Source organism: Nymphalis io, chromosome 10 (assembly GCF_905147045.1).
Source record: "Nymphalis io chromosome 10, ilAglIoxx1.1, whole genome shotgun sequence".
NCBI classification, from domain to species: Eukaryota; Metazoa; Arthropoda; class Insecta; order Lepidoptera; family Nymphalidae; genus Nymphalis; species Nymphalis io.
Window position 1 is genome coordinate 10,250,213 of NC_065897.1, and position 24,581 is coordinate 10,274,793.

General features: G+C 31.3%; 3 protein-coding genes across 3 annotated transcripts in view; 1 reads left to right on the forward strand and 2 right to left on the reverse strand.

Annotated features, from left to right (window-relative positions):
- LOC126771115 (ATP-binding cassette sub-family G member 4) overlaps positions 1-7,820 on the forward strand; it is a 37,812-nt gene extending 29,992 nt beyond the window's left edge. Inside the window, exons 4-11 of the mRNA XM_050490848.1 lie at positions 4-149; positions 739-977; positions 1,393-1,643; positions 1,912-2,080; positions 2,825-2,925; positions 3,175-3,330; positions 4,061-4,266; positions 4,720-7,820. Coding sequence (XP_050346805.1) covers positions 4-149; positions 739-977; positions 1,393-1,643; positions 1,912-2,080; positions 2,825-2,925; positions 3,175-3,330; positions 4,061-4,266; positions 4,720-4,861 — 1,410 coding nt within the window. The 3' untranslated portion in view covers positions 4,862-7,820. The remainder of the gene's footprint in view (positions 1-3; positions 150-738; positions 978-1,392; positions 1,644-1,911; positions 2,081-2,824; positions 2,926-3,174; positions 3,331-4,060; positions 4,267-4,719) is intronic.
- The window catches only part of LOC126771132 (coiled-coil domain-containing protein 85C-B), a 142,780-nt gene that overhangs the window by 17,870 nt on the left and 100,329 nt on the right, over positions 1-24,581 (reverse strand). The gene's annotated exons all lie outside the window — the stretch shown is intronic.
- LOC126771171 (androgen-dependent TFPI-regulating protein-like) lies at positions 7,817-23,918 on the reverse strand. Its single transcript, XM_050490928.1, has 4 exons — positions 23,626-23,918; positions 19,797-19,937; positions 17,587-17,807; positions 7,817-9,934 (listed from the first exon to the last, which is right to left on the reverse strand). Exons 1-4 carry the CDS (start codon positions 23,800-23,802, stop codon positions 9,736-9,738), a joined length of 738 nt encoding a protein of 245 aa, XP_050346885.1. The 5' UTR covers positions 23,803-23,918; the 3' UTR covers positions 7,817-9,735.

Here is a 24,581-nt window from a genome sequence, read left to right on the forward strand (position 1 = left end):
CAGATCGAAGATATCCTGACAAACTTGGGTCTATATGAGCATATGAACACACGCGGAGCGCAACTGTCTGGAGGGCAACGAAAACGACTCTCTATTGCTTTGGAGCTTATCAACAATCCTCTCGTTATGTTCCTTGATGAACCAACAACGTAAGTCGTTTTGTTACTTTAAAGTCTCGCATATAACCTGATAAAAAGAGATCACCAATTTTGAACCGGGCAAAGATCGCACCATCAGTGTGTTTACATACCACGAAATATTAATTTGGCTAATGCCTTCAATTACAATGGCATAGTCACATTTAGAATCGAAATGCACTGCTATTTTTTGACTTAGAAGGATTTACATGAAGTGATGAAGCCTATAGTCTAAGCTTACATTCAGAAACAGTGCCATATATGACGCAAAACGAGAAGTAAAAAAAAATACTAATTACAAACAAATAGTAACAAAGTACAAGGAGCCGGTTCATATCGATAGTGTGTATAATCAGAAGCGGTAGTAATTATACCTTTAAATCATAAAATAAAATTAAAAATTACTTGTAGAGCCTACGTGATAAAATATTTTTGGATGTATGAATGTATTTTTTTCCAAATATTGGTTAAATTTTTTTGTTTCGTGAAATCTGCTGATTCCAAATAATCCAAACTTTTTATTTTCGTGGGTGAAACTACGCTTGGTTATGTACAAAATACCAAAAGTATTACGCTATTAATGAATTGTTTTCTTTTACAGAGGCTTGGATAGTTCATCATGTAGCCAAGTAGTCCAACTCTGCCAAAGCCTCGCTCACCAGGGTCGAACAATCGTGTGCACGGTCCATCAACCGTCTGCCACATTGTTTGCTCTTTTCGACCAAGTATATGTGCTATCAGCTGGAAACTGCTTATACCAAGGCACTACGACGAACCTTGTCCCATATCTAGAAGAAGCTGGTATTCCTTGTCCGATTTATCATAATCCAGCCGATTACAGTAAGTATTTTTGCCTTAATGTAAATAATTACATGTAATAATAATAATAAGGATAGCCTAACAAACTAATATTATAATGCGATAGTATGTTTGTTTCTTACGCTTTCGCGTCTTAACACTCAACCGATCGTCATTAGTGCACATACGTCTGTCATCGGTATAGAAAAGGACGAAGGTGACCTCCTCTCCCTGACACATGTGTAAAAGTAGATTTTAATAAATTAAAAAGAATTGCTTCTTTTACTGCTATTCTCTACCGCAGAATAAACAAGTTGAGTATTTTTTATGAATCACTTACTTTCGATGTCGAAGACGAAAGAAATAACAATATGAATAAATATTTCAAAATTGTTTTATGTTTAAAAAATGTACAAGTTTAATAACAATAATTAAATTGTTTTTCTTGTTTCCTCAGTAATCGAATTGGCATGTGGTGAATACGGTGAAGACAAAATACCGGTCTTGACCACAAAGGCTGAAAATGGTAAAGCACTACAATGGTTTAACGATCCAGAGACTATACCTACAATGGAGTTGCTTAGGAAACAGTATCCTTTAAGTGTAATGAGGAACCAATACACTTCCACAGGGGAAGAGGAAACGCCACAATCCAATCAGAGATCAGTGCTCATAAAGCGAGGATTCCTTAAAGCAAAACGTGATCCGGTAAGAAAAATGAGAACTACTACCCATAATCTGTAATCTATATTTTATAGTATAATACATAATGTGGACGGCAAATTATCATTAGATAATTTTGAATTTGCCTTTAATGACAATATTTTCAACTTTTTTAGTTATAAATGTTTCCTTAGCAAAATTCTGAATTTGCTCCATTTATGTAACAAACACCCATTCTTTAAAAACAGCGTATAATTCAATCATATATTATATGACGATAAGTCGTGATTTATATTGACTTTGTATTTTTCAGACGATGACACATCTCAGGCTGATGGTGAACGTAGTTGTAGGTATTATGCTGGGAGCTCTCTTTATCAACGCTGGAAATGAAGGGTCCCGTGTATTGGAGAATTACAATCTTTTATTCGCAATTCTCATGCACCATATGATGTCGCCTATGATGCTGACTATTCTCACATGTGAGCAAATTTTATATTGCAAAAATTTAAATTGAAGTAAAATAAAAGACGCTCGATAATTCAAGTTAAAGCTTAGATCCACTACTTATTTATTTTCCCAATACATCATATTGTACGGGTAAGAAAACCCCAATAAAAAAATCCTTCACATTTACTTTTAACATTTTATTCTCTTCTACACGTAACTTGTTAAATAATTTAATACTAATTAATATTTTACAATTCTAATACAATTTTTATTGGAATTCCTGCTATCCCTAAAACAATGACAACCATCAAGCGAATTAATATTTCCGTGTTTTGTTTCTTTTTTATATATCGCGTAGTTTTTTTCGCTCAATAATTTCCAGCTAGTGTTAATTTAGTTAAAAATATTATTATTTTCTAAAAATCTCAAAATAATTATTAAAAATCAGTAAAACCGTATTACGTACTCGGTGAAGCTGTTTTCTTTAAGAAACTTGCATGCACGAAAATTATGTTTGTTAGGTGGAGATTTTGGGAGAATTAACTCTAAATACTTCTTTTTAATTACTTTTTCTCAGCAGATGAACATTAACTTGTGATTAAGCTGATTATTGACTTAAGTGAAGAGAGCTTTTCAGTCGAAAACATTTATCTAAAATCAATCAGACCATTCTTATAACTTAAAAAATTATTCGTGAAATTTTGTTTAAAATAACTTATTATTAAGTTTTTATATTTCGTTAGTATAACATAATAAGAATGATTTTATTTTTCCAGTTCCATCAGAAATGTCGATATTATTAAAAGAACATTTCAATAGATGGTATTCTCTTGGTTCTTACTACATTTCGATAACAATAGTGGATCTACCGATTTCGGTAAGTTAAAATTTTTGAATAGAAATATAAAAAAACTAAGTTAAAACAATTTAAAACCAAGTTGAATAACAAAGTGTATTTTTTTTTATTTAGTTGCATTGTCACATCTTAATGCATTCATTAAGATGTGACATTGAGAATAATGATGTGTCCAATACTACCTAAAAGTTCACTATGTCATGAAAATATAAATGCCTAACAAAGTTCTGTGCATTTTTAGTTTTCATGCATGAAAAAATTAAATTTCAGATAGTATCCTGTGCCATATTCAGTGTGATCGTTTACTTGATGTCGTCTCAGCCACTTGATATTGCGCGCTTCGCCATGTTCTTCGCTATTTCAGTTTATACTGTACTGGTAGCGCAGAGCTTCGGACTTATGGTCGGAGCGGTCTTCAATGTTGTTGTAAGAACATCTCTTATAATTTTGTATGGTATCCTTATAAATTGGCTTCGCCAGTTCTGAGACATATTTTATCAAAAGATGATCACGTTGGTTTGACCATTTTCGAATATATGTATACCTATATGAAAGCAAAGAATTTATATCAAAACGTGTTATTTATTTTCTTTTATTATCCATCACAAAAAAAAAATATTGTAATGGAAGACGACTTCCAACGCCATAAAAACCTAACTGACCTAAGCTAGAAAGATTAGATTATGATTTTTTTTTAATTTGTTAGCGACGCTAATTGTAACGTTCGCTAATGTTATAAACGTTAAGAACGTTATTAAACTAAAATATTATATAATTATACTTAAACTAAGAATTTGAATAAATTTATTTTTATTTTAGAATTGTACAATTACAAATCAATGAAGGTGTTTTACATATTTTCTCTTGAATATTGCAGATATGTGTGGATATTATGGTCTGATATATTCTAATTCCAATATATTCTAGAATACGTATGTATAAATATATTTTAAAGCGTAAATGAATTTTAATGTTAATTTATGGCTATTTCTACTTTTGATATCATGTTCGATTTAAAAATTAATTTTTCCACGGCAAACTTTGCAGGATATGTGGATGAACTTAATAGCTACACATATGTATGTTGCATGTTCCATATCCTGGCATGATAATATAAATTATACTGATTCTGATTAAATAAATATGTATTTTACAGAATGGAACATTCCTTGGACCAACATTGTCCGTGCCGATGATGATGTTCGCCGGCTTCGGTGTTACGTTACGAGACTTGCCACCTTATCTTGCCTGGGGTTCCTATGTCTCATATTTAAGATATGGCCTAGAGGGCTATATTGGTGCTATATATGGGTTGGATAGACCCACCTTGGAATGCAATGAAGCTAAATACTGCCACTACAGGTAAATTATTTCATTATTATTAAATTTATACAAGTTTGCAGGACTTTGTCAATGCCCGTTTACTATCGTCTCCTTCCTTATTTTATCCTTTCCTGTCCCTTTTATCTGAAATCATACTGGCTAACTCACCTTTCAAATCACAACAGATCTTATTGGCAGTGTTCAAAGAATTACTTTAATGATAGTAATTTTCTCAAGATCCTACCACCACTAAAATTATGATATTGTCAAACCAGTTTTATCCAATGTGCAATAAACAGTACACTATTATTCTATAAGAAATCACATAGCGTAACTAACTTATAAAATATTGAGAACTTTTGATGCGTATATTAAATAAAACTGCATTAAAAAATAGATCAATATTGGCATTAAGAATTTGAAATTTTAGTTGATAGGAAGGATAAGCCAAGTTGTTTCAAGACTTAGTTTAATTTCAAATATCTTCCTCAGGTATCCTCGTACGTTCCTAAAGGAGATCGCAATGTCTCCAAATATGTTCTGGTGGGACATCCTCGCGCTCACCGTCACGCTGCTAGTTCTCAGAACTGCTGCATTTTTGCTGCTCAAATGGAAACTTAGTGCTGTCCGATGATAATCATCAGCATTTCTTGCTTATAATTTATTTAATTACATCCATGTAGAAAATGTTTTAGTAGTGTATGTATTTGTGTCGGATTTTACTGCTCAATTTATTTATTTTTATTATTAGTAAACTTAACTAATCACCAGTTTCCGAATTGATGACTAAATCAGATTAACATTTCAATACTAAAAAACTGAACGCTCATTGGTATTCTATTCCGGCAACGGTTGCTAACGACCAATTACCGTTCAGATAAAAAAATTGGTTAATTTGACTTTCAGAAACTGAAGGTAAGTGTGATTAGGTGTATCGTTATAATTAAAAAAAATAAATTATCATGAAAAAATATATAGATAATTTTAATAATACTTAAAAATTACGAATATGTATTGTAGTTACATTAACCCATTCAAAATTTTCTGATAGACTATTTTGAGTACTTAGATTTTATCTTGCGTTACTTTAGATTAAAATTAAGTACTGAAGGTTTAAGTTACTGTTGACGTACTTACATAAAAAACCACAGTCTCATAAAAACTACAATATCTTTTATGAATAATAATAATCAAATCTATATATATATATATATATATATATATATATATATATATATCACTTGTCAATTTGTCATTTTTTTTTTAAATGCCAATAATAATTGTGCCGTAAAATTATATCACATTATTAACGTTTATGAATACAATATTTTTTTAGCAATTTTAATTCTGAAATGAAATGAGATTATTATTTTATAATTTTGGTAAATACTTATTACAATCTTATTGACAATCACATTTTTATAGAACCAACATTTTATATATGTTTTTAGTGTATTCAGTAGTACAAATAAATATGGTAGAAAATTAGAATTGTAAATTGTAGTAATAGAAATCTTAACTGACAAGAATTTTAAGCGGTTCTTTCTTTAAAATATATTATAATTAAGATACAGAGAAAATCGCTATGCCATGAGCTCTGTGATATACCGCTTTATATCGTCAAATATATAACGTTTATATTTGTTCAGAATAATTTAATATAAAAACTTAATCTACATTTTTTTAATAACACGAACATGTGCTTATATTTTATACTAGAACTGTTTATCAGTAATTACATTGTTTTGTTAAAGTTGTGGAATTTATAGGAAGTTGATGTTGTATTCATTATTTGTTTAAAAATATTTACAATATTTTTAAACAAATAATTTATCTTAATTTGTCGGATGGAATGTTATTAGAATTAAACTTGCATGTGGAATTATTTTAACTATTTTACAGTCGCAAAGCATCATGTTATATATATTGCAAGGTTTTCCAGATAATATTAGAAATGTGGTGGCTGAAGAACTCATTATAAAAATAGTTAAAATAAGAAACAGAATTTGTTTTCATGTTTAATTACGTTTTTAATTACGTCTATACGTAACATGTAATTTTTAACATGAAAATAAAGCAAAACGAATGTATATTCTTGCAAACTGATTACCTACATACTTATTTTGTCATTGTCAATGATATTTGAATTTTCTACTTCCATTATTTTTGTCCTTGTATATTGCTGCATTATTCGATGCTACAACAGTTCACAGGCATTATTAAATTATATTATTTTATCATATTTTGGAGTCATATTTTTAAAGATAGTTAGTGATCTTTCTATTTTGTTAATTATAAGGTTAACATATAAGGACTTTGGTGTAGCATTAAAAATGTATATTATGTTCTAATTTCACCACGCAAATTTGCTCCAGATTGACTGCCTTACTTATAAGCGTTTAGTGAATGATTAATTAAACAATGCTGTGTCTTCTTCTTTCGAATGCCAAATCAATGATGACAGAAAGAGAGAAATCAGTGTTTTACTACACAGCCACTAAGCAATGTTCATAAGTAAGGCCGTGAAGTTTCATAACGTTTTATTTCTTGGGGAGATCATAAATGTAATGACTAACTAAAACCAAAGATTTTATTTCAAAATTTATATCGGTCCGTTATTATGTAATTCCAATTATAAGTATGAACTAAGTAAAATAGGAGAGGTACGGATGTTAGTGTTTATTTAGTTTAATGGTGATCGAGAGATTTTTACGTGACAAATATTTAAATTCTAAATATTAACATGATAATTGGTAAGCGGCTATGTTACAACCAATTACACTTTTAATTAATATCTGTTTAAACTTTAATTTCATTAAAGTTTTTAAATTTCGATTCTCTTATTTTAAATTTAATTAAAATAACATTATTTACCGAATTTTATTTTAAATATATCAGAAGGTATAATTAAATCGAAATCGTTCTAAATGAAGTTAAGAAACTGATAAATGGAGTAACACGATACTGGTTAAGGGTCCGTTAGCAACACTATCGAGTTATTTATTTTTGAATTGTATTAGTTCATCGTAATTTTTAAACAATTCAAGTCTTTAAAGGCAAGTGGTTTTAAACATTTGGGCTCGGGATATGTCTATGAGAGTAAAATATTATTTTGAAAAAGATTGAGACGGGTATAGCTTTGGAATAGAACAATTAGTCTATTATTTTTTATAACATATTTGCATTATGTACCTTATTATCTGTAACGATAAAGTATACCATTCTCATTTCAACCATTATTCTCACATGTGTATCCATGTTTAATAATCGACACAAGAAGCTGTAAAAATACCTTATGGAAATATTTTAATATTCTTAATTGAAATTTCATAAAAACTAGTCGCAACAAATTCGTTACATGTAATATGTATGTATACATATTACATACAACCAATTTGTTACCTTAAATGTAATTCATATTTAAGTTTAATGTGTAAATGGTACCTAAGTAAGGCGTTCGCAGGGATATTAAAGGCCTTAGTCTTTTAGTAAAACGAGGTAAATTTAGGTGTAAATAAATTTTAACATATCCATTTACTGGTGATAATTATATTAAGGTTTTTGTATGGAATTAAAATAAAATATTAAAAACATTTTTATTTTTTTTATTTTGCATAATTTATTACTATTATCACTGTAACACATATTCTTACCCTAAACCTATATATATATATATATATATATATATATATATTGTTATGTAGAACCACATAGTCTAATAAATAAGGTAATAATCATATACAATTATACATAAATATAAATATTAAATCGTAAATAAAAAAGATTAAATAACATTACAGAACATATACTGTTATGTTTTATATATGTTTATGTTTTAATATCTTGTTACAGACTAAGCACCGAATGGAATGGACTTTAAATTAAAATATATACTATATACAAACAAATTAAATTTCACAAATAAAGTAAATAGGAAGGCTGGCTTACTTTTTGTCCAGAGAAACGGAATTGCGAAACAGCGCAAAGATTCTTGTCACCATTCCATATAGTCATAATCTATTACAATAAACAAAAGTTTTTTTTTCTATTGAACCATTACTTATTAAGTTATCATGCTAATTTAGAAATTTTTTAATGTCAATTATGATCTGAGGCTTTCAGAAAATACAAAGAAATTCACACCCGTAAGAGCACTACGAGTTCCAGAGAGGTAATATTTAATTTTCTTCTTTTGTTAATTCCATTTATTATATTTAATTAATACAATGAAAAATCGATCTCCTTCAACATCCTAATTTTGATTTGTGGTCTAGAGATCGGATTGATTCTGACGTCGGATTAAGACGAAGGTGATCGGTAACACAACAACACTTTCTTATTCAGTTAATCTGATTTGTATTGAAAATTATAAATAATAATTAGATATTAAGATGCATTGCCTTTATTATTAGTGAAAGGAAGAAACCATCATAGGAATGAAGGAGCTGTGGTCTTTGATTGTAATATACTCGTAATGTTGTACGAACACAATGTAATAATTGTCGCCATAAGTAAGTGTGTGTTCTATAATGTTTACTAAATATTGTTTCGACAGAATCAACACTGGAATCTCAGTCTCCTGAATCACGTGTGGTATAGGCTCCTATAGCAGCTTGCCTCATTTATACGACAGGTTAAATATTCATTTAGCATGTACTTATATTGTATATTTTTCAATGTCAATTTTAAATTATCCTCCACTATTATCAGACCTTTTTATTCGTAACGTAACATGAACCGATTTACAATTACACGACGGTTATAAAAAACTGGTTTGGTGAAAACTTTATCGTGCGAACTGTATCTAGGAGATATTTTTTTATTTCTAAATTCTTAGCTTATCTCTATTGAATAACACGATTGCTAAATATAAAGTATCCTCGTTCTAGAAATATCGTAACGGGTGAGTGAATTATTATTAACTATGTAATGTGTAGATTATTATTATATTTTAATATAAAATGTTTTTTTTTGTCTCTTTTCAAAGCCATTCAGCAATAATTGGCTGAAAACGGTAGCAGAAAAGACTGCGTATATGTATTTACTGTATTACTCCATTGTGTTAAGTAATATCTGATAAAGTGTACTACAGTTAACATAACAATATAACTTTATTATTTAGACGACCTTACGATAAAGGCGTCGCAATAAAATAAAAATAAATATCAGATTTTGGCCCAACAAAAGCTCACATTATAACAACCCAAAACTTCAAAACTTAAAAATTATACTACTAATTTATAGAACCTTTAATAAAATTCTACCCGTGACCGCCGTTTCACCCGAACTAAGTTTTGATTATACACGCCAATTCATTACACACTATGAGTATCAATTCATCTCCATTACCTAAATACCAGTATATCTGGTATAGATATCTTTCTGGTATAAAAAAATCACATTACGTTAATATTAATATTTGCGTGTTCCATCAAAACAAACTATCCACCGTTATATTAGTAAAGATTTATACAAACTAAAAATATAAAATCACTTTATTCTCCATTATCATTTACTTTTGTGTATAGTATTTTTATTATTCTCTTCATTAGTTTTACCCCAAATTAATTCAATAATAAACCACTGAAGAAAATGAAAGAACGCATATATACTTAACGTGACAACCACGAATATTACCACCTCAAGCCAGCCGAAAAATTCGAACAAGCTATATACTGGTTCACCATTAAGATGGCTGACTGCAAGTCTGTAAGAAAGAGGAAAAAATATATAAATATAAAAATATATAAATTAATATCATCGACTTATGTTAAGAATAGTCAAGAAGAATATCTTTACAATTCTCTAATTTGAAAAAATATTTCGGAATTCAAGCCCTAATAAATGTAATTAGATGCTATCAGTGCTTTGAGCAAATTATCTGTCTTAGTATAACTTTTTTTCCAAATATCAAGTACTGCGTCTCGTAATAATGAAAAGTGCTTTATGTCTGCACAGAAATTTCTTTGTTTAAGAATGATTTCGACCACCTTGACTAAATTATTTAGCACCCTATTTTTGTTTTCAAAGAAGCACTGAATTACATTAAAACGCAGCGACGTAGAACCTTCAGACATAGACAACATCACAGCTATTGTAAATTACGTTTCTAGACAAGGCAATGCGTCAAGGATATTTTGGCGCGTGGTTAAAATCGAAATTATTAATGTGAAGCTTCTTATTCTGTTATCCGCTATACCAGATAAGTGATCCGTATTTAATTGGGAATCGAAAAAAAAATCATAATAAGTGATGCACTAAATTTTATGAGATGTAATTATGTGTCAGATGTTTGTTTACAAGTTTTACTTATAAATGCTGAGCATCATCCAGTAAGATTGTTACACCAGGGTAAAATATAAAAACAAGGAAAGTACAACTTATGTTGGATAATTTTTAGCGATAGATGTGTTAGGTATTAATAATATAATATTATTTCACAAGAAAAACTTAACAGGGTTATATTTATAAAGAAATTATATCAACATTTTAATACTATATTAAATAATTTAATTATTTATTTATTTAATATTTGGGAAACAAACAGATATAAAATATAATCTAATTACATAATACAATTTAAATATCACATTATCCAGCGAAGTTTCCACCGATTGATGAAACATAAAATGCACTCAAATACTTTAACACAATAAGAGAAAAATTATTGGACAATATTAAAAATATATAATTAAGTTAATTTAAGATTGTTACAAATATTATCTTTAAATTTAATCAAAGATAAATGAAATATATCAATGTTCCCAAAATGCTTATTATATTCGCGACAAGCTCTGATTAGAAAACAGTTAGCATTATGTGATGAATGACAAGTGGGAGTATAAAAACATAACGGTTGACGAGCGTTAGATCGTGGGCAGTTCAGAGACAACTTGCTAAGTAGAAAAGGGGAGTCAACAATATTATTAATAATTTTATATAAGAGAACTTGGTCTCTCATAGATCGGCGTTTTGAAAGAGCTAATAAAGGTACATGGGTAGAATCGCTAGATTTAAAAGACAAATATTTTAAAAATTTGTATTGGATCTGCTCGATTTCATTTATATGAATATTGTACTGAGGATTCCATACCGTAGATGCATACTCGAGTATAGAACGGACGTACGCGTTATAAAGCAGGTTAATAGTAGAAGTATTTTTAAATTCAGATCCTGTTCTCATGATGAATCCTAGCATGCGATAGGCTTTTGTTGAAATACTTCTAATATGAGAACCAAAAGAGAGCTTGCTATCCAGTGTCACGCCTAAGTCTCTCACCTCGTTCTTCCTTGATATGTCGTTATTATTGACAGTATATTTATAAAGCAAATATTACGCTTACGAGAAAAAGAAATTATAGCACATTTGTTTATGTTAAGATGAAGAGAATTTAATTTGCAGTATGTCTCTAACCTATTTAAGTCAGATTGTAGAGCATGACAATCATCTAAAGATTTAATAGATTTGAAAATTTTTGTGTCATCAGCATATAAAAGAAAATCTGAAGACACAAAAACATTATTTATGTCATTTATGAATATATTGAAAAGTAAAGGACCGAGGTGAGAGCCCTGAGGAACACCTGAATTTATCGGTATAAAAGATGACAGATAACCTTTAATAGAGACAGCCTGAGAACGGTTGCGAAGGTATGAATCCAACCATCTGAGCAGGTCGCCATGTATACCGAAACTTTCAAGTTTGTAAATAAGTATATTATGAGACACTTTATCAAAGGCTTTGCAGTAATCGGTATACACAACATCCACCTGATGTCCTTGATCCATGGAATTAGAAACCTAATGCAAAAATTCACATAAGTTTGTCTCCGTCGACCTTTTATTTATGAAACCATGTTGCTCATTTATTAAGTGAGGACGTATAATAGGGAATATTGTGTCGTAAATTATTTTTTCAAACAACTTCGCAATGCAGCAAAGTTTGGATATGGGCCTATAATTTTTTATATCATGTTTGCTACCGGATTTTAAAATAGGTACAATATAAGATTTTTTCCATAAAGTTGGTAAACATCCGGTGTGGAGAGACATGTTAAATAATAAAAATATTGGTAACGCTAATGCATTGCGAAATTGTTTAAGAAAACAGGGAGGTAAAGCATCGGGTCCGGTACCTTTGCGTGTATCGAGGTTTCTAAGATAATTCTTGACAATTGGAATTGAGAGTTCAATAGAGTGTAGATCCACGAAAGATCGACTCTTCGGTGGCAATGAAACTGAACCTCCTTCCGGTTCAAACACAGATTGAAAATAACTATTGAACATGTTGCTAATCTCCTCGCCATCAGATGACGCTGTGTCCCCAAGAGCCATAACGTTTGGTAAATCGTTAGGACCTTCCTTCTTTGATTTTAAGAAAGACCAGAAATATTTGCTGTTACGCTTAATTTCGCATTCTGCGCGATCAATGTAAGCATTATAACAGTCGATTTCAATTATTCTCTGTCTATCCCTCAGAAGCAAAAATGTGTCATAATCCTTAAGTCTAGAGTAAGTTTTCCATTTTCTATGATATTTTAATTTTTCATTAATTTTTTTATTAAAGGTTTAGTGTACCAAACAGGATATTTATGTGAGACCTTGACTATTCTGGATGGTATATGTTGATCGATAATACTATAAACGATATTATAAAAAGTAGCCGTAGCAGATTCAATATCAAGATTTGAAAAACGAAATTCCCAATCAATTTCATTAAGAGACTTGTTAATTGCCTCATCATTGGCTTTATGAAAAAGACGGATTGAATGGGGAGAGTGACGCATTAATTCGGCATGTACTTGCAATGAAGATATTTCTAGAGCCGGGTGGTATTTGTCTTCATCGAGTAGGGGAAACGGACATTTAGAGACATTACAGTTTCGATTACAAAAAACTAAGTCTAATAAACGATCAGTACAGTTCCAAATAACATTATACTGCTTTAGATTGGAAAAAGACAGAAAATTGTGTAATATAGTTACTAATGAGTCTCCGAGAGAGTCGGACAACTCCATATAATCTTCGACCTGTATCCATTGCCCATTGCTTACATTAAAATCGCCCAGGATTAAATAAATATCGTTAGGTTTATCAAAAAGTAATTTAAAGATTAAATCAAAAAAGTAATTTTCGGACTCTACTTGCTGCGGGCAGTGAGGAAAGTAACAACAGTAAATGTTTAGCAAGCGTGATTGTTTAAGACGAATAGTGACAACTATGGCTTCAGCTGCAAATTGATCAAAAATTACCCTTTCAAAACTGTGTATTTCAAACTCACGACGTAATGCAACCAGCACTCCGCCGCCCATTTTATCACCACGACCCTGATAGTTGCGGTCGCATCGATATACAATATAACGATAGTCAAAAAGTTCAGAATTAAGCACCGAATCCAATAGCCAGGTTTCACTTAAACAGATAATGTCAAAATCGTTAAGAAGCAAACTTTTATACACTAAGTTAGTTTTGGTGCGCAACCCACGAACATTTTGATAATAAATTTTTAAATTATTATGATTCAACACGGTGACCGAGGATTATAAGCATAATTAATATTCACAAATTTAAAAATAAGCCAAAAAGAAGCCGAGATGGCCTAGTGGTAAGAACGCGTGAATCTTAACCGATGATCGTGGGTTCAAACCCGGGCAAGCACCACTGAATTTTCATGTGCTTAATTTGTGTTTATAATTCATCTCGTGCTTAACGGTGAAGGAAAACATCGTGAGGAAACCTGCATGTGTCTAATTTCATTGAAATTCTGCCACATGTGTATTCTACCAAACCGCATTGGAGCAGCGTGGTGGAATAAGCTCCAAACCTTCTCCTCAAAAGGGAGAGGAGGCCTTAGCCCAGCAGTGGGACATTAACAGGCTGTTACTGTTACTGTTACTGTTAAAAATAATAAAAATGTTCATACACTTGTCAAGCAAATAAAGTTTGGTAATCATTAGTTTGTTATAAAGTCGCAGTAATAAAGCATTTAGGGAAATTGTATTTAAATAAAGTAAATTAATTAAGATTGAACATAGAAAAAAGAAACAGCTATTTATGTACGCAATAAGTAAAACAAAAGATGACAATTGAAACATAATAACGCCTATTTGATTTTTTTTAAATCATTGACATTCGCAATATGAATAACGGGGCTGGTGTCACCTTTTCTAACCATAATTGAGCAATTTTTGACCCAAACATATTTATATTTTTGCTCATTAGATAAAGTTTTAGCACGATGTAAGAGCATTTTATTAAATTTAGTTAAATGGTCATTAAAATAAATACGAGAGTCATTTTTTGCAAAGCCCAGATCACTACACATTAACTTCAACTTTTTCAAGCAAGCCAAAAAATCGTCTTTTCTATAGCGCGCTTGCAAACGGATAACAATGGGTTTGGGTTTATTGACTTGGCTATTAGATGCGACACGTGTTACAAAATCAATATCCGAGGGCTTCAAGTCGAAACCAGCCTTAACAGCAATTTCCTCTGTGAGGCGGAGAAGGTTCTCGCCCTTCTTTTCTGGAATACCACAGATTTCGATGTTAGAGCGTCTCGCCCACTGATCCTTTGTATTTATATCCATTTCTATTTTTTCGGATACAGACTTTAAGTGTTCAACGCTGGTAACTAAAGCATCAAAAGCTTTAAACTTTGTCTCCATTTGAAATATTTTATCATTAATTTTATTGTATTCGTCGTTGATAAAACCCATAGCTATTTTGATATTCTGTATTTCTTGTCTAAGTGAGGTAATTTCATTAGAGATGCTGCTCAAATCCAGTTTCATTGCACTAAATTCCGATTTAATAATATTCTGTATATCCAGAGATAGAGACTGCCCGATCTGGTCTTGTTTCGGCCGAACACGCAGGGTTATATTGTCGTCGGCCGAATCCTCCTCACTATCGCTGACGTCGCGAGCATTGCCACGAACAGGTGTATTATCTTTATTACGATAGTTCGGAACGCGGCATTTTTGTGAGCAATCGGGACAAATCCACGATCATTTAAGATCGGATGACAATTTTTTGTTCTCTTTTTGAGGAAAAATACAGCGATAGTGAAAAGAAATCTGACAGAGCTTACAGTTCAGTATGCTGGCTTGATCTGCTTTAGTAGATGTGCAACACCCAAATTTATTCATAGTTAATGCTTTCTTTATAGGCGAAAGATAAAAGTAATATGAAATAAAATCTTCTTTATAATATATAAAAAAAAAAAAGGAAAAATAATCCTTTTTTTTTTTCGGGAAGCGATCTCGTGCCCGTCTCGTCTGAAGTGTTCAAAGCACCCATGTGTAATGAGGAGCCAAGCGCGTAAGTATCACATATGGTAAAAATGTCCTTCAGTAGAAAATGGAGTGTTTTAGAATATTGCAAAGCGGGTAAAGTGAAAACAGTAATATTACAAGCACCGACAACTTGGGTTTATAATTATTAAATGTTCACCAGAAATACTATGATTCACTTTTTACACTTTAAAAACGTTCAAACTCCTCACTGTTATAAGTACCAATTTAAGATGATACACGCACAGGCACTTAAGTATTTAATTGAAGATTACTGTCATTAACACTTTTTCTTTGGGTGCACAAAGTTTTCAATTTACCTCGAAAAGAGAGTATCCACTTAAAGAGAGGACGAGATAACGTTTCTTGATAAACTTTGAACTATCACGAATTGAAATAGGATAAACAATTATAGCAAACAAGCGAAAAAATAAATATAAACAAATTAAATTGACGGAGTTGATGTTAACGAGTGCAGTAGCGACCTCTGTATTATAACAATAGTTAAATATATTTTACGTGTAATGAAAATTTAATATTAAAACCGATGCTATGATGCGAATTCTCTTTATTATTATTATACTCTTCTGTTAAATATAAGCATCATTTCTGATTTCCCATATCGATTACACCAACATCGATACTTAGCGATGATATATTTCACAAAAGTAGGGAGACTTTACTAACTGGTACCCATGTCTGCAACTACGCCCTCTGTCAATGTCATTCGAGCGCCAAAAGATCATAGTCATACTTGGAAATGACGTAATTATGTTTTCGGCTTATCCCGTGATCAACAATAGACATATTCAATTGAACAATTAGAGCAATAAGAAGTTCGAAATCGCTTCGACAATTATTGTCGAATGCACTAGCCCTCTTTTATTGATTGCACTAAATCGATTTTTATTGATTCGATATTTAAACCTTATCGTTATGAATCATAAGCAAAACCATGCTCGCCAGCTCAATCAATCAATCAACAGCCAATCGTTGTCCACTGCTGAACATAGGCCTCTCCCAAGGTGCGCCAAAGCTTCCTGTCCTCCGCCTTCCGCATCCAGTTGGTGCCCGCCACCTTCTTAAGGTCGTCGGTCCACCTGGCTGGAGGACGCCCTACGCTGCGCTTGCCGATTCGCGGTCTCCACTCTAGGACTCGTCTGCTCCAACGGCCATCGGTCCTACGACATACGTGACCAGCCCACTGCCACTTCAGCCTGCTAATTTTGCAAGCTATGTCGGTGACTCCGGTTCTTTTCCGGATAATCTCATTTCTGATCTTATCCTTCAAAGATACTCCGAGCATAGCTCGCTCCATAGCACGCTGAGCGACTTTGAATTTGTGGACTAGTCCCTTAGACCAGCTCACTAGCCATTTAATTACTTCCTACTTACTTTCGTGTTTTTTTTTTTCAAAATTAGTTTTTTTTTTTTTTTGTAAAACAATTGAAATACTATCGCATCTCGTTATCGCATTTAAATTAAAATATATGTAGGTGCATGCATATTAGCATCAAATGTATAGTAGTAAATAATTAAAAATAGTAAAAACAAATTTCAGCATGAATTACAGTTATCAGTTATTCATTATGATTCTGAGATGATGGTATTTTTAATTGGTATTCAAAGGAAATTTGTAGTTTGTGGTTTTAGTAAATTAAATAAAAAATAAAAAACATTATTATTTATTTCATTTGTTATGATCTACCAAACTCTGTAACGATCTAACAACAATAAAATAAGATAATATTCCCTCTTATCCAAGAACAAATAAATTGTACTCTCGCACACACAACTGGTGATCACCTAATAGACCTAGTGACCGATAAGCATCTGACATTAATTGAGAAATGTACGTATAATCTATGTATGTGTGAGTGTCTAGTGTATTCTCTGTGTAGTTAAACTGTTCCTTTTCGCCTTGTAGTCAAATTCAAAATATATTTTATGTTCTCTTTGTTTGCTTAAGTTATTACAAGCACTTTTAAAAAAATGTTCTGTGTGAATTTTTTTTTTAAATAAAGATTAAAAATCGCTAAATTAAAAAAGATTTAAAAAAAACTTACACGCAACCATATAAAAAGCAGAAAGCCAGCATCAAGGCTATGCCAGGTAGTATGTTAGTCGGTCGTCTCCGAGGGAGCAGAAGAATATCCAATAGAACCACGACCCCTGACACGGTGTGCAACGAGTGCTGAGCCCAATATGGCAAATACTTGAACACGGCCATGGGAGCTATTAATTCTGGGTCCTTCATCCACAATGTCCAGAATGAAAAATCGGCATACTAAAAATACGATTAAATAAATATCAAAGTAATTTTATTCAAGTATGAGTTTTGAAGAACTGAATGAATAAGGAATTTTACAATACTTAATTTAATTTAAAGCACCGTTCGGTTCGGAATGTAGATTCTACTGAGAGCTGAGAAACGAACCGGCAAAGACGCAGACGAAAAGTTACTCTTTTCTACCAGCTACATTTATTTACATGTAGATACAATTAAATTATTATTCATCAGGCAAGAAAATCATACAAAAATAACAAAGCTTTTTTATCATCTATATATATTAATTAATGTTTTTAACATTTAATTCATTGTTTAGCAAAGCTGTTATATAATATATATATATATATATATATATATATATATATATATATATATATATTGCTCACTTAGCGTATAGGTATCGATAAAAATCTATTACATAAGCATTTATAATAAGTAGGCAAAATGGCTCATGGGCCACCTAATGGTAAGTGGTCACCACCGCCCATAGACACTGGCACATTAAGTACTATTAACTATGCATTAAATCGGCATGTGTCACCAAGACTGGACCTTAGGTGTTAAATCTCATATACCAATAGTTACAGTAGCTCACTCACTCTTCAAACCAGAACACAACAATAAGACCCTCAACCATTACTTAAGACTTAACAACTTCAAAAAATCTGTTTGATTTGAACAAACAACATTTTAATCTAACGGACATTTTGAACAAATTACAGTATTTACCGTGTTAGATTGTATTACCACGAGAAGCAGAAGTGTGCGTTAATATTTAAAAAAAAATACTTATTAAGAAAAATAAAATAATGTGTTTGTGCATTAAAAATACGAGGTGAAGAATTTAATTGCTTGGGTCAATTCTAAACGACTATTATTTATTCTACCAGTTTGAGAGGTGAGTGAGCTAGCGTAATTACAAGGATATCGACGATGGCATATTAATTCCTATCAAAATCAAAAATAAAGCCGAGTGAAGCCGATAATAGAGCACTACCACGCTGTTTCGCGTCCGAGGTGAGCAATATTTGCATCATCATTGCTTGGCTTTGTATTGACTTAGTAAGAAATCGTTAATACTTCTTACAAAACATGTTGGCAAATATATATAGCAAACATACTAATGTTTTCATTCCGTCCAAAATTCTATATTTTAACAGATATTATAAATGTATTTCTTAGCTGTATAACATACTAAAATGTTCTTTAATAATATTACTCTTTACCTCTACACAGATTAAACCATGTAATAAGTTTTAGTGAAGCCAGTGTAAATATATTAAATGAAGTTATAGAAAAATCATGCTAATTGTATACTTAGGTTGTCGTTTACTGTCGAAGACAATAATTTGTGTTAAAGGTGATGAACTATTAATAATACATTAATTTCTGATCGTTGAACTAAATTATATGAATTACTAGTAGTGTGATTAGCGCAATAGCCTCAGTACAAGCTTCTCGCTTAACTGGCTCAGATTAGGAGGTTTTTTTATAATATAGAAGGCGGACGGGCAAATAGGTCACCTGATAGTAAATGGTCACTACTGCCTACAGACATTGGCTTTGTGCAAGCCCATCGGGATAGGTTGGAACCTTCCCACACTTAATAAATATTCTACAACTTAACAGTAATATTTAGTACTATTGTGTCCGGTGCGAAGGGTATATGAGCCAGTGTAACTACAGGCACAAGGGACACAACGTCTTAGTTCCCAAGGTCGGTGGCTCATTGGTGAAGTAAGGAAGCGTTAATATTTCTTGCAGCGCCAATTTCTATAGGCGCTGACGAACACTTACCATCAGGTGGCCCAGTAGCACGTCCGTCTACCTATTTTATATAAAAAAAATGAATTAAAGTTAATTCTTTTTATATTCCGTGCTTTAAGGTATATCAACACATACGTACGAATGTGTATTAGTTTTATGGATCGATTTTTTTTGTAATGTAATTGTTAGCAATATTTCGTATTATTATTCTTTTCTTACCATTGTAGTTGGAAATATAATACTTGTCATAAAATAGTCTCTGAATTTCTTCAAAGGTATCAGGCGTTTCGTTTCCCTTTCACCCAGCTTCTCCTTCCAATCGCAATAAATTGAAATTAGGGAGTAAGCCAGTATCATCAACTGAAAAATATTTAAAAGCGTCAACATCAACAATCCTGTTCCTTGTAGTTTGAACGGTGTAACAAAATAGTTTTTTATTTAACATATTAATATATTTCACATATTTAAGTAGTTATTAACTAACAAAATAAACACTCTTTAAAAATATATACATCAAGGATTCCGTTATAAGAACTTGATAACATACAGTAGTATTTTTTTCTAATACAAAAGTAATCAACGTTTGACCTGGAAAAATATTGAAATTATTGAAATCGAACAATGGGGTTTGTCATAAAATTTTCTGTCGAAAATCGAAGTCTGGAAGATGGAATTGTATATAATTCCGTGCCTCGGAAAGAACGTAAAGTCGTCCTACGCCTGAACTCTTTCCGGTCGCGTCGGATTCCCGTCCCGCCGAATTTTGAACGTGAGGGAATCGAGATTGCACTGTGTTTGCACACACACTTCTGCATTATAACGTGTCCTGCTCAGTTGGCTTGTTTCCCTTGAAATTTACCGCTGACGCCGAAATCGGTCACCATAGTATAAAACAATGTCAGGCCGTAATCAAATACAATGTCTCTTGTAATTGTCAAAAAATACGTGACCGAAGATCGAGCGTTGAATCAAGACGGCATAATTTATAGGATTTTGATTAGTATTCTAAATGCGCCACAAACTGTCCTGGGAGGGATACGTTGTTACTACCAAGGTTTTAATTGTTGACTGTGAATCTATTATCTTCTCTTAATTTAAACATAAATGAATTATACATTATTTAAGCTATACACGCAGTACTTGTAAATTTTTGTACATCTTTTATGAAATTAGATCATTATATTTTAAATATCATTTTCAAAGATCAAATTATATTATCTATTCATACCATCTTCTACAGCATACTCATTTGAAAATATATTATCCCATTCATAGAGTTTTCTCATTTTAATATTAGAAGAGCAAGATTTAATGATTTAAGTTTCATTTAAAGTCCTTCAAACGAGGCGTGAAGAGGCATCTTGCGGGCCGGCAAGGCGAAGGCGGCTAGTGCAGAACGTTTTTCCCGTCTGTACTGGCCGTCGTCGCGTTTGGACTCTACTACCACTTACCATCAGGTGAAGTAGAGTCATTTGCCCTCCCGGCGAATATATTAAAAAAAAGCACTTCAAGCTTGTACCAAAGCCAGTTCACAGGTCATATAATACTTCCAGTTGTATGCCACTAAGTCGACAAGTACCTACAGAAAGCAAGTGGGTACACACATGTGTTATTCTTGCAACATATTATAATTGAAGGAAGATAACACTGAAAAATACACGATAAAAAATGAACCTAATAATACCAACATTTATTATTATTTTGTTATCTGTATGGATATATAAATAAATATTTCTCGACCTGGATACAGATTTAAATTATAATATGCACAATATGCAATCGCAAATCCAAATTAATGTATAAGATTAATAAAATACATTTTTTTAACAGTTATTTGTCATTAATCATTATTATCATTCGCTTGCCATTATCGTTTCGGGAGGACTGCGAAACGATAATGGCACGAAACCATAATAAATAAAATAATAATGAAAATATTTATTTCAATATAACATGTTTTCTAGCTATATACGGATATTGGGTTTGATCTAGTAAATAAGATGTGATTCTATTTGTACTTGTGTCAAGAGACCAAGTTCTTCGATAACACTTCATATATTTCTTATCTTTAAGTAAAAAGTTTATTTGTGTATATGTGTGTTTGAATCTCTCTCGTTGTAATAGGGCTTCACTTCATTGTAGTTAATAATAGATAGCCACTTTCTTAAAATTAATAAAACTGTATGATACACAAAATAATTTAGCATACGTACTTCTTGCTAACGCATTTGCTGGTGATATTTTTTGTGTGTCGATATAACAAGGCGTTCAATCACGTCTTACGACATAAAGAATTAGAATGAGGCAGCTCTATTTTTTTTTCTGTCAAAACCACTTTGCTTTTCTCAAAGCTGGTTTTTTAAACAATAAATATGAATACATTTGGCTACTATTTTGATACCTGAAAATCAGTCTATAACAATATCATCCAAATTGAAATTTAACGTATAATAATCACAAACCCCCTTCATTCTTAAAGTCAGTTAAAAATAGTACTTATTATATTATCGCCCTTTAATTTATTATTTATTTTAAAGGAATTATATATTTTATGATACTAAATAGAATAAAAATGACTTAAAATACAAATTTTAGTAAATGCACTGTTATGTATATTATACAGGACACAGACATTATTCTTATTCATTTGTCATTTAGGTCTCTATAATGGCAATAAAAGATAGTGAACGTACGTTGGTACAGAATTATTATTAAAGGTTATCGTATTACTATTTTATTCCACGCATATATACAAATAGTACCTAGCTGGATAAAATATTATTTATATTCACTTTAATTCTTTGGAAATTTATAAGCTAAACAAAGAAGACTGAGGAGGAACTATTAACAATTATAAGAAACTCCTCATGGGTAAAAAGTTAAAGATAAAACCGTCAACTGCTTCAGTAGCGGTTCTAAAGCTCGATTTTTTTGTTAATTTTAATTTTATATTGTGTTTTACACGTTTGTTTGGATTTTTGAGCAAACATAGACAAATATTTATTCTTGGCTAATTTACGACAACACGAACAAATTGTCGATAGACTATATAAAATTAATCACCACCATTTTTGTTGCCTCTCGTTCTGCTTATAAAATGGATATAATAAGAATAATATTATTATGCTAGATATTATACCCCTATATATTTTAATAAATTATCTAACTTAACTAAAAATAGTAATATCATAATATCTAAATCTCAACCACAACTACATTGAGCGATTACACAGTGTTACTAAGTCTTTTATGTACTAACATATACGCTTTTACAACAGGATCCCAGAAAACGTTCAAAAATACTCAATTATAAAATTAAAAAAAAATCGTTAAGGGGCGCTTACTAAATGATATTAACCAACCAATTACTTTTTAGATGATTGCACACCTTGGGCATGAAACGATCGTCTCCAGGCCATTTCAAATAAAAACATATAAGTCTATTATTGTATATTACCCATTGTAAAAAAAACTGATATAAAAAAACCCGCTTTGTTTCTTTCGCCGGTTCTTTTTGGTGTTTATTTCGAAACCGTCAAAAAAAGATAGTGAACATAGGTGGTTCATTTATGACAATAAGTGAGCGTAACCAGTGTGTAACGCTTCTATATTGAATAAGAATTTTTGAGTTTGATTTTTGACTTTGAAATAATCTTATCAATTAAATAACACTGGATTTATCGAATAAGCTAAATAATCAATTGTTAAAAAAACGCAATAAATACCACACTGCCTCTGTTTTCAAAAAGCGGAAAAGGGATTTAAATGACAAATAAATTAGAATAATGTCTTTGTCCAATATATAATAATATACATATGAATGCATATACGAAAACTTATATGTAAAGTCATTTTTAATTTGTTATATAATTTTAAAACATAGTATATTGAATTCATCCAGTAACAGTCTGGTATTCAGAAGCGAATCAAAGATATTAAGCCGCACCCAAACAAGCTGACAAGGCTTAGAGTTGCCAAGAATAAGAATAAAATTTAACATTTGGTTAGTATAATAAAAAAATGTAGTATTGATATTAATAATACTTACATTAAACCAGCAAGTGATTAATTTCCATCTCACACGTGAGTAGATATTGACTCTAGGGTCCTCATCATTTGACATGTCAATTGGTAAGATCACAATACAAGCAAATACAAGATGCAATGTAACAACACCGTAAAAACACAGTCGAACATTTAGTAATAAATCACTGCTTTTTATCATTTTATTATTTATTTCTTTTTCGTTAAACTTATATACAATGTAGCGCGTTGCCACTACGTTTCAGATTCGCACATAAAATGATTCCGTTCGTCCTTTACACATGAATTTACATCCATCGATAGTTTAAGCAAGACGTGCGTGTGTGTGTTAAGGAATGAAATTACAAGCGGTTTTTTTAATGATATATTTCTCGTATTCGAGTATGTTTAACGATTTAAAATATATATAATTATTTTTAGTTTATGGCTGATTTTTTTATTGCAATTAAAATACAATTTTTAATAAATAATCAAGTAGCTAAGTCCGGCTACGCATAACTTCAGCTGCGTCTGATATGATATTAATAGGGAAGTAACTAAAAGAATTCTAGTGAACATAGATTTACTGGTGGTAGGGCTTTGTGCAAGCTCGTCTAGGTAGGTACCACCCACTCATCAGATATTCTACCGCAAAACAGCAATACTTGATATTGTTGTGTTCCGGTTTGAAGGGTGAGTGAGTCAGTGTAATTACAGGCACAAGGGACATAAAATCTTAGTTCCCAAGGTTGGTAGAGGTTGATGGCGCATTGGCTATAAGCGATGGTTGACATTTCTTACAATGCCAATGTCTAAGGGCGTTTGGTGACCACTTCATAAACAAATGACTTGACTACTGCATGACTTGCACGTGAACATGCTACATATTTTAAATAATAATATTTATTTTAAAATACAAATTTAGTTTATTGACCGTACAATCGTAAAGAAAAATGCCTTGCTCTTTAAAATTCAAATATA

Coding starts and splice junctions, on each gene's coding strand:
- LOC126771171 (XM_050490928.1), bottom strand. CDS start 23,802: ATGATAAAAAGCAGTGATTTATTACTAAATGTTCGACTGTGTTTTTAC. Junction 17,808..19,796: donor TTATATTTCCAACTACAATG/GTAAGAAAAGAA, acceptor TCGTATTTTTAG/TATGCCGATTTTTCATTCTG. Junction 9,935..17,586: donor TGCTTTTTATATGGTTGCGT/GTAAGTTTTTTT, acceptor TCTTTCTTACAG/ACTTGCAGTCAGCCATCTTA.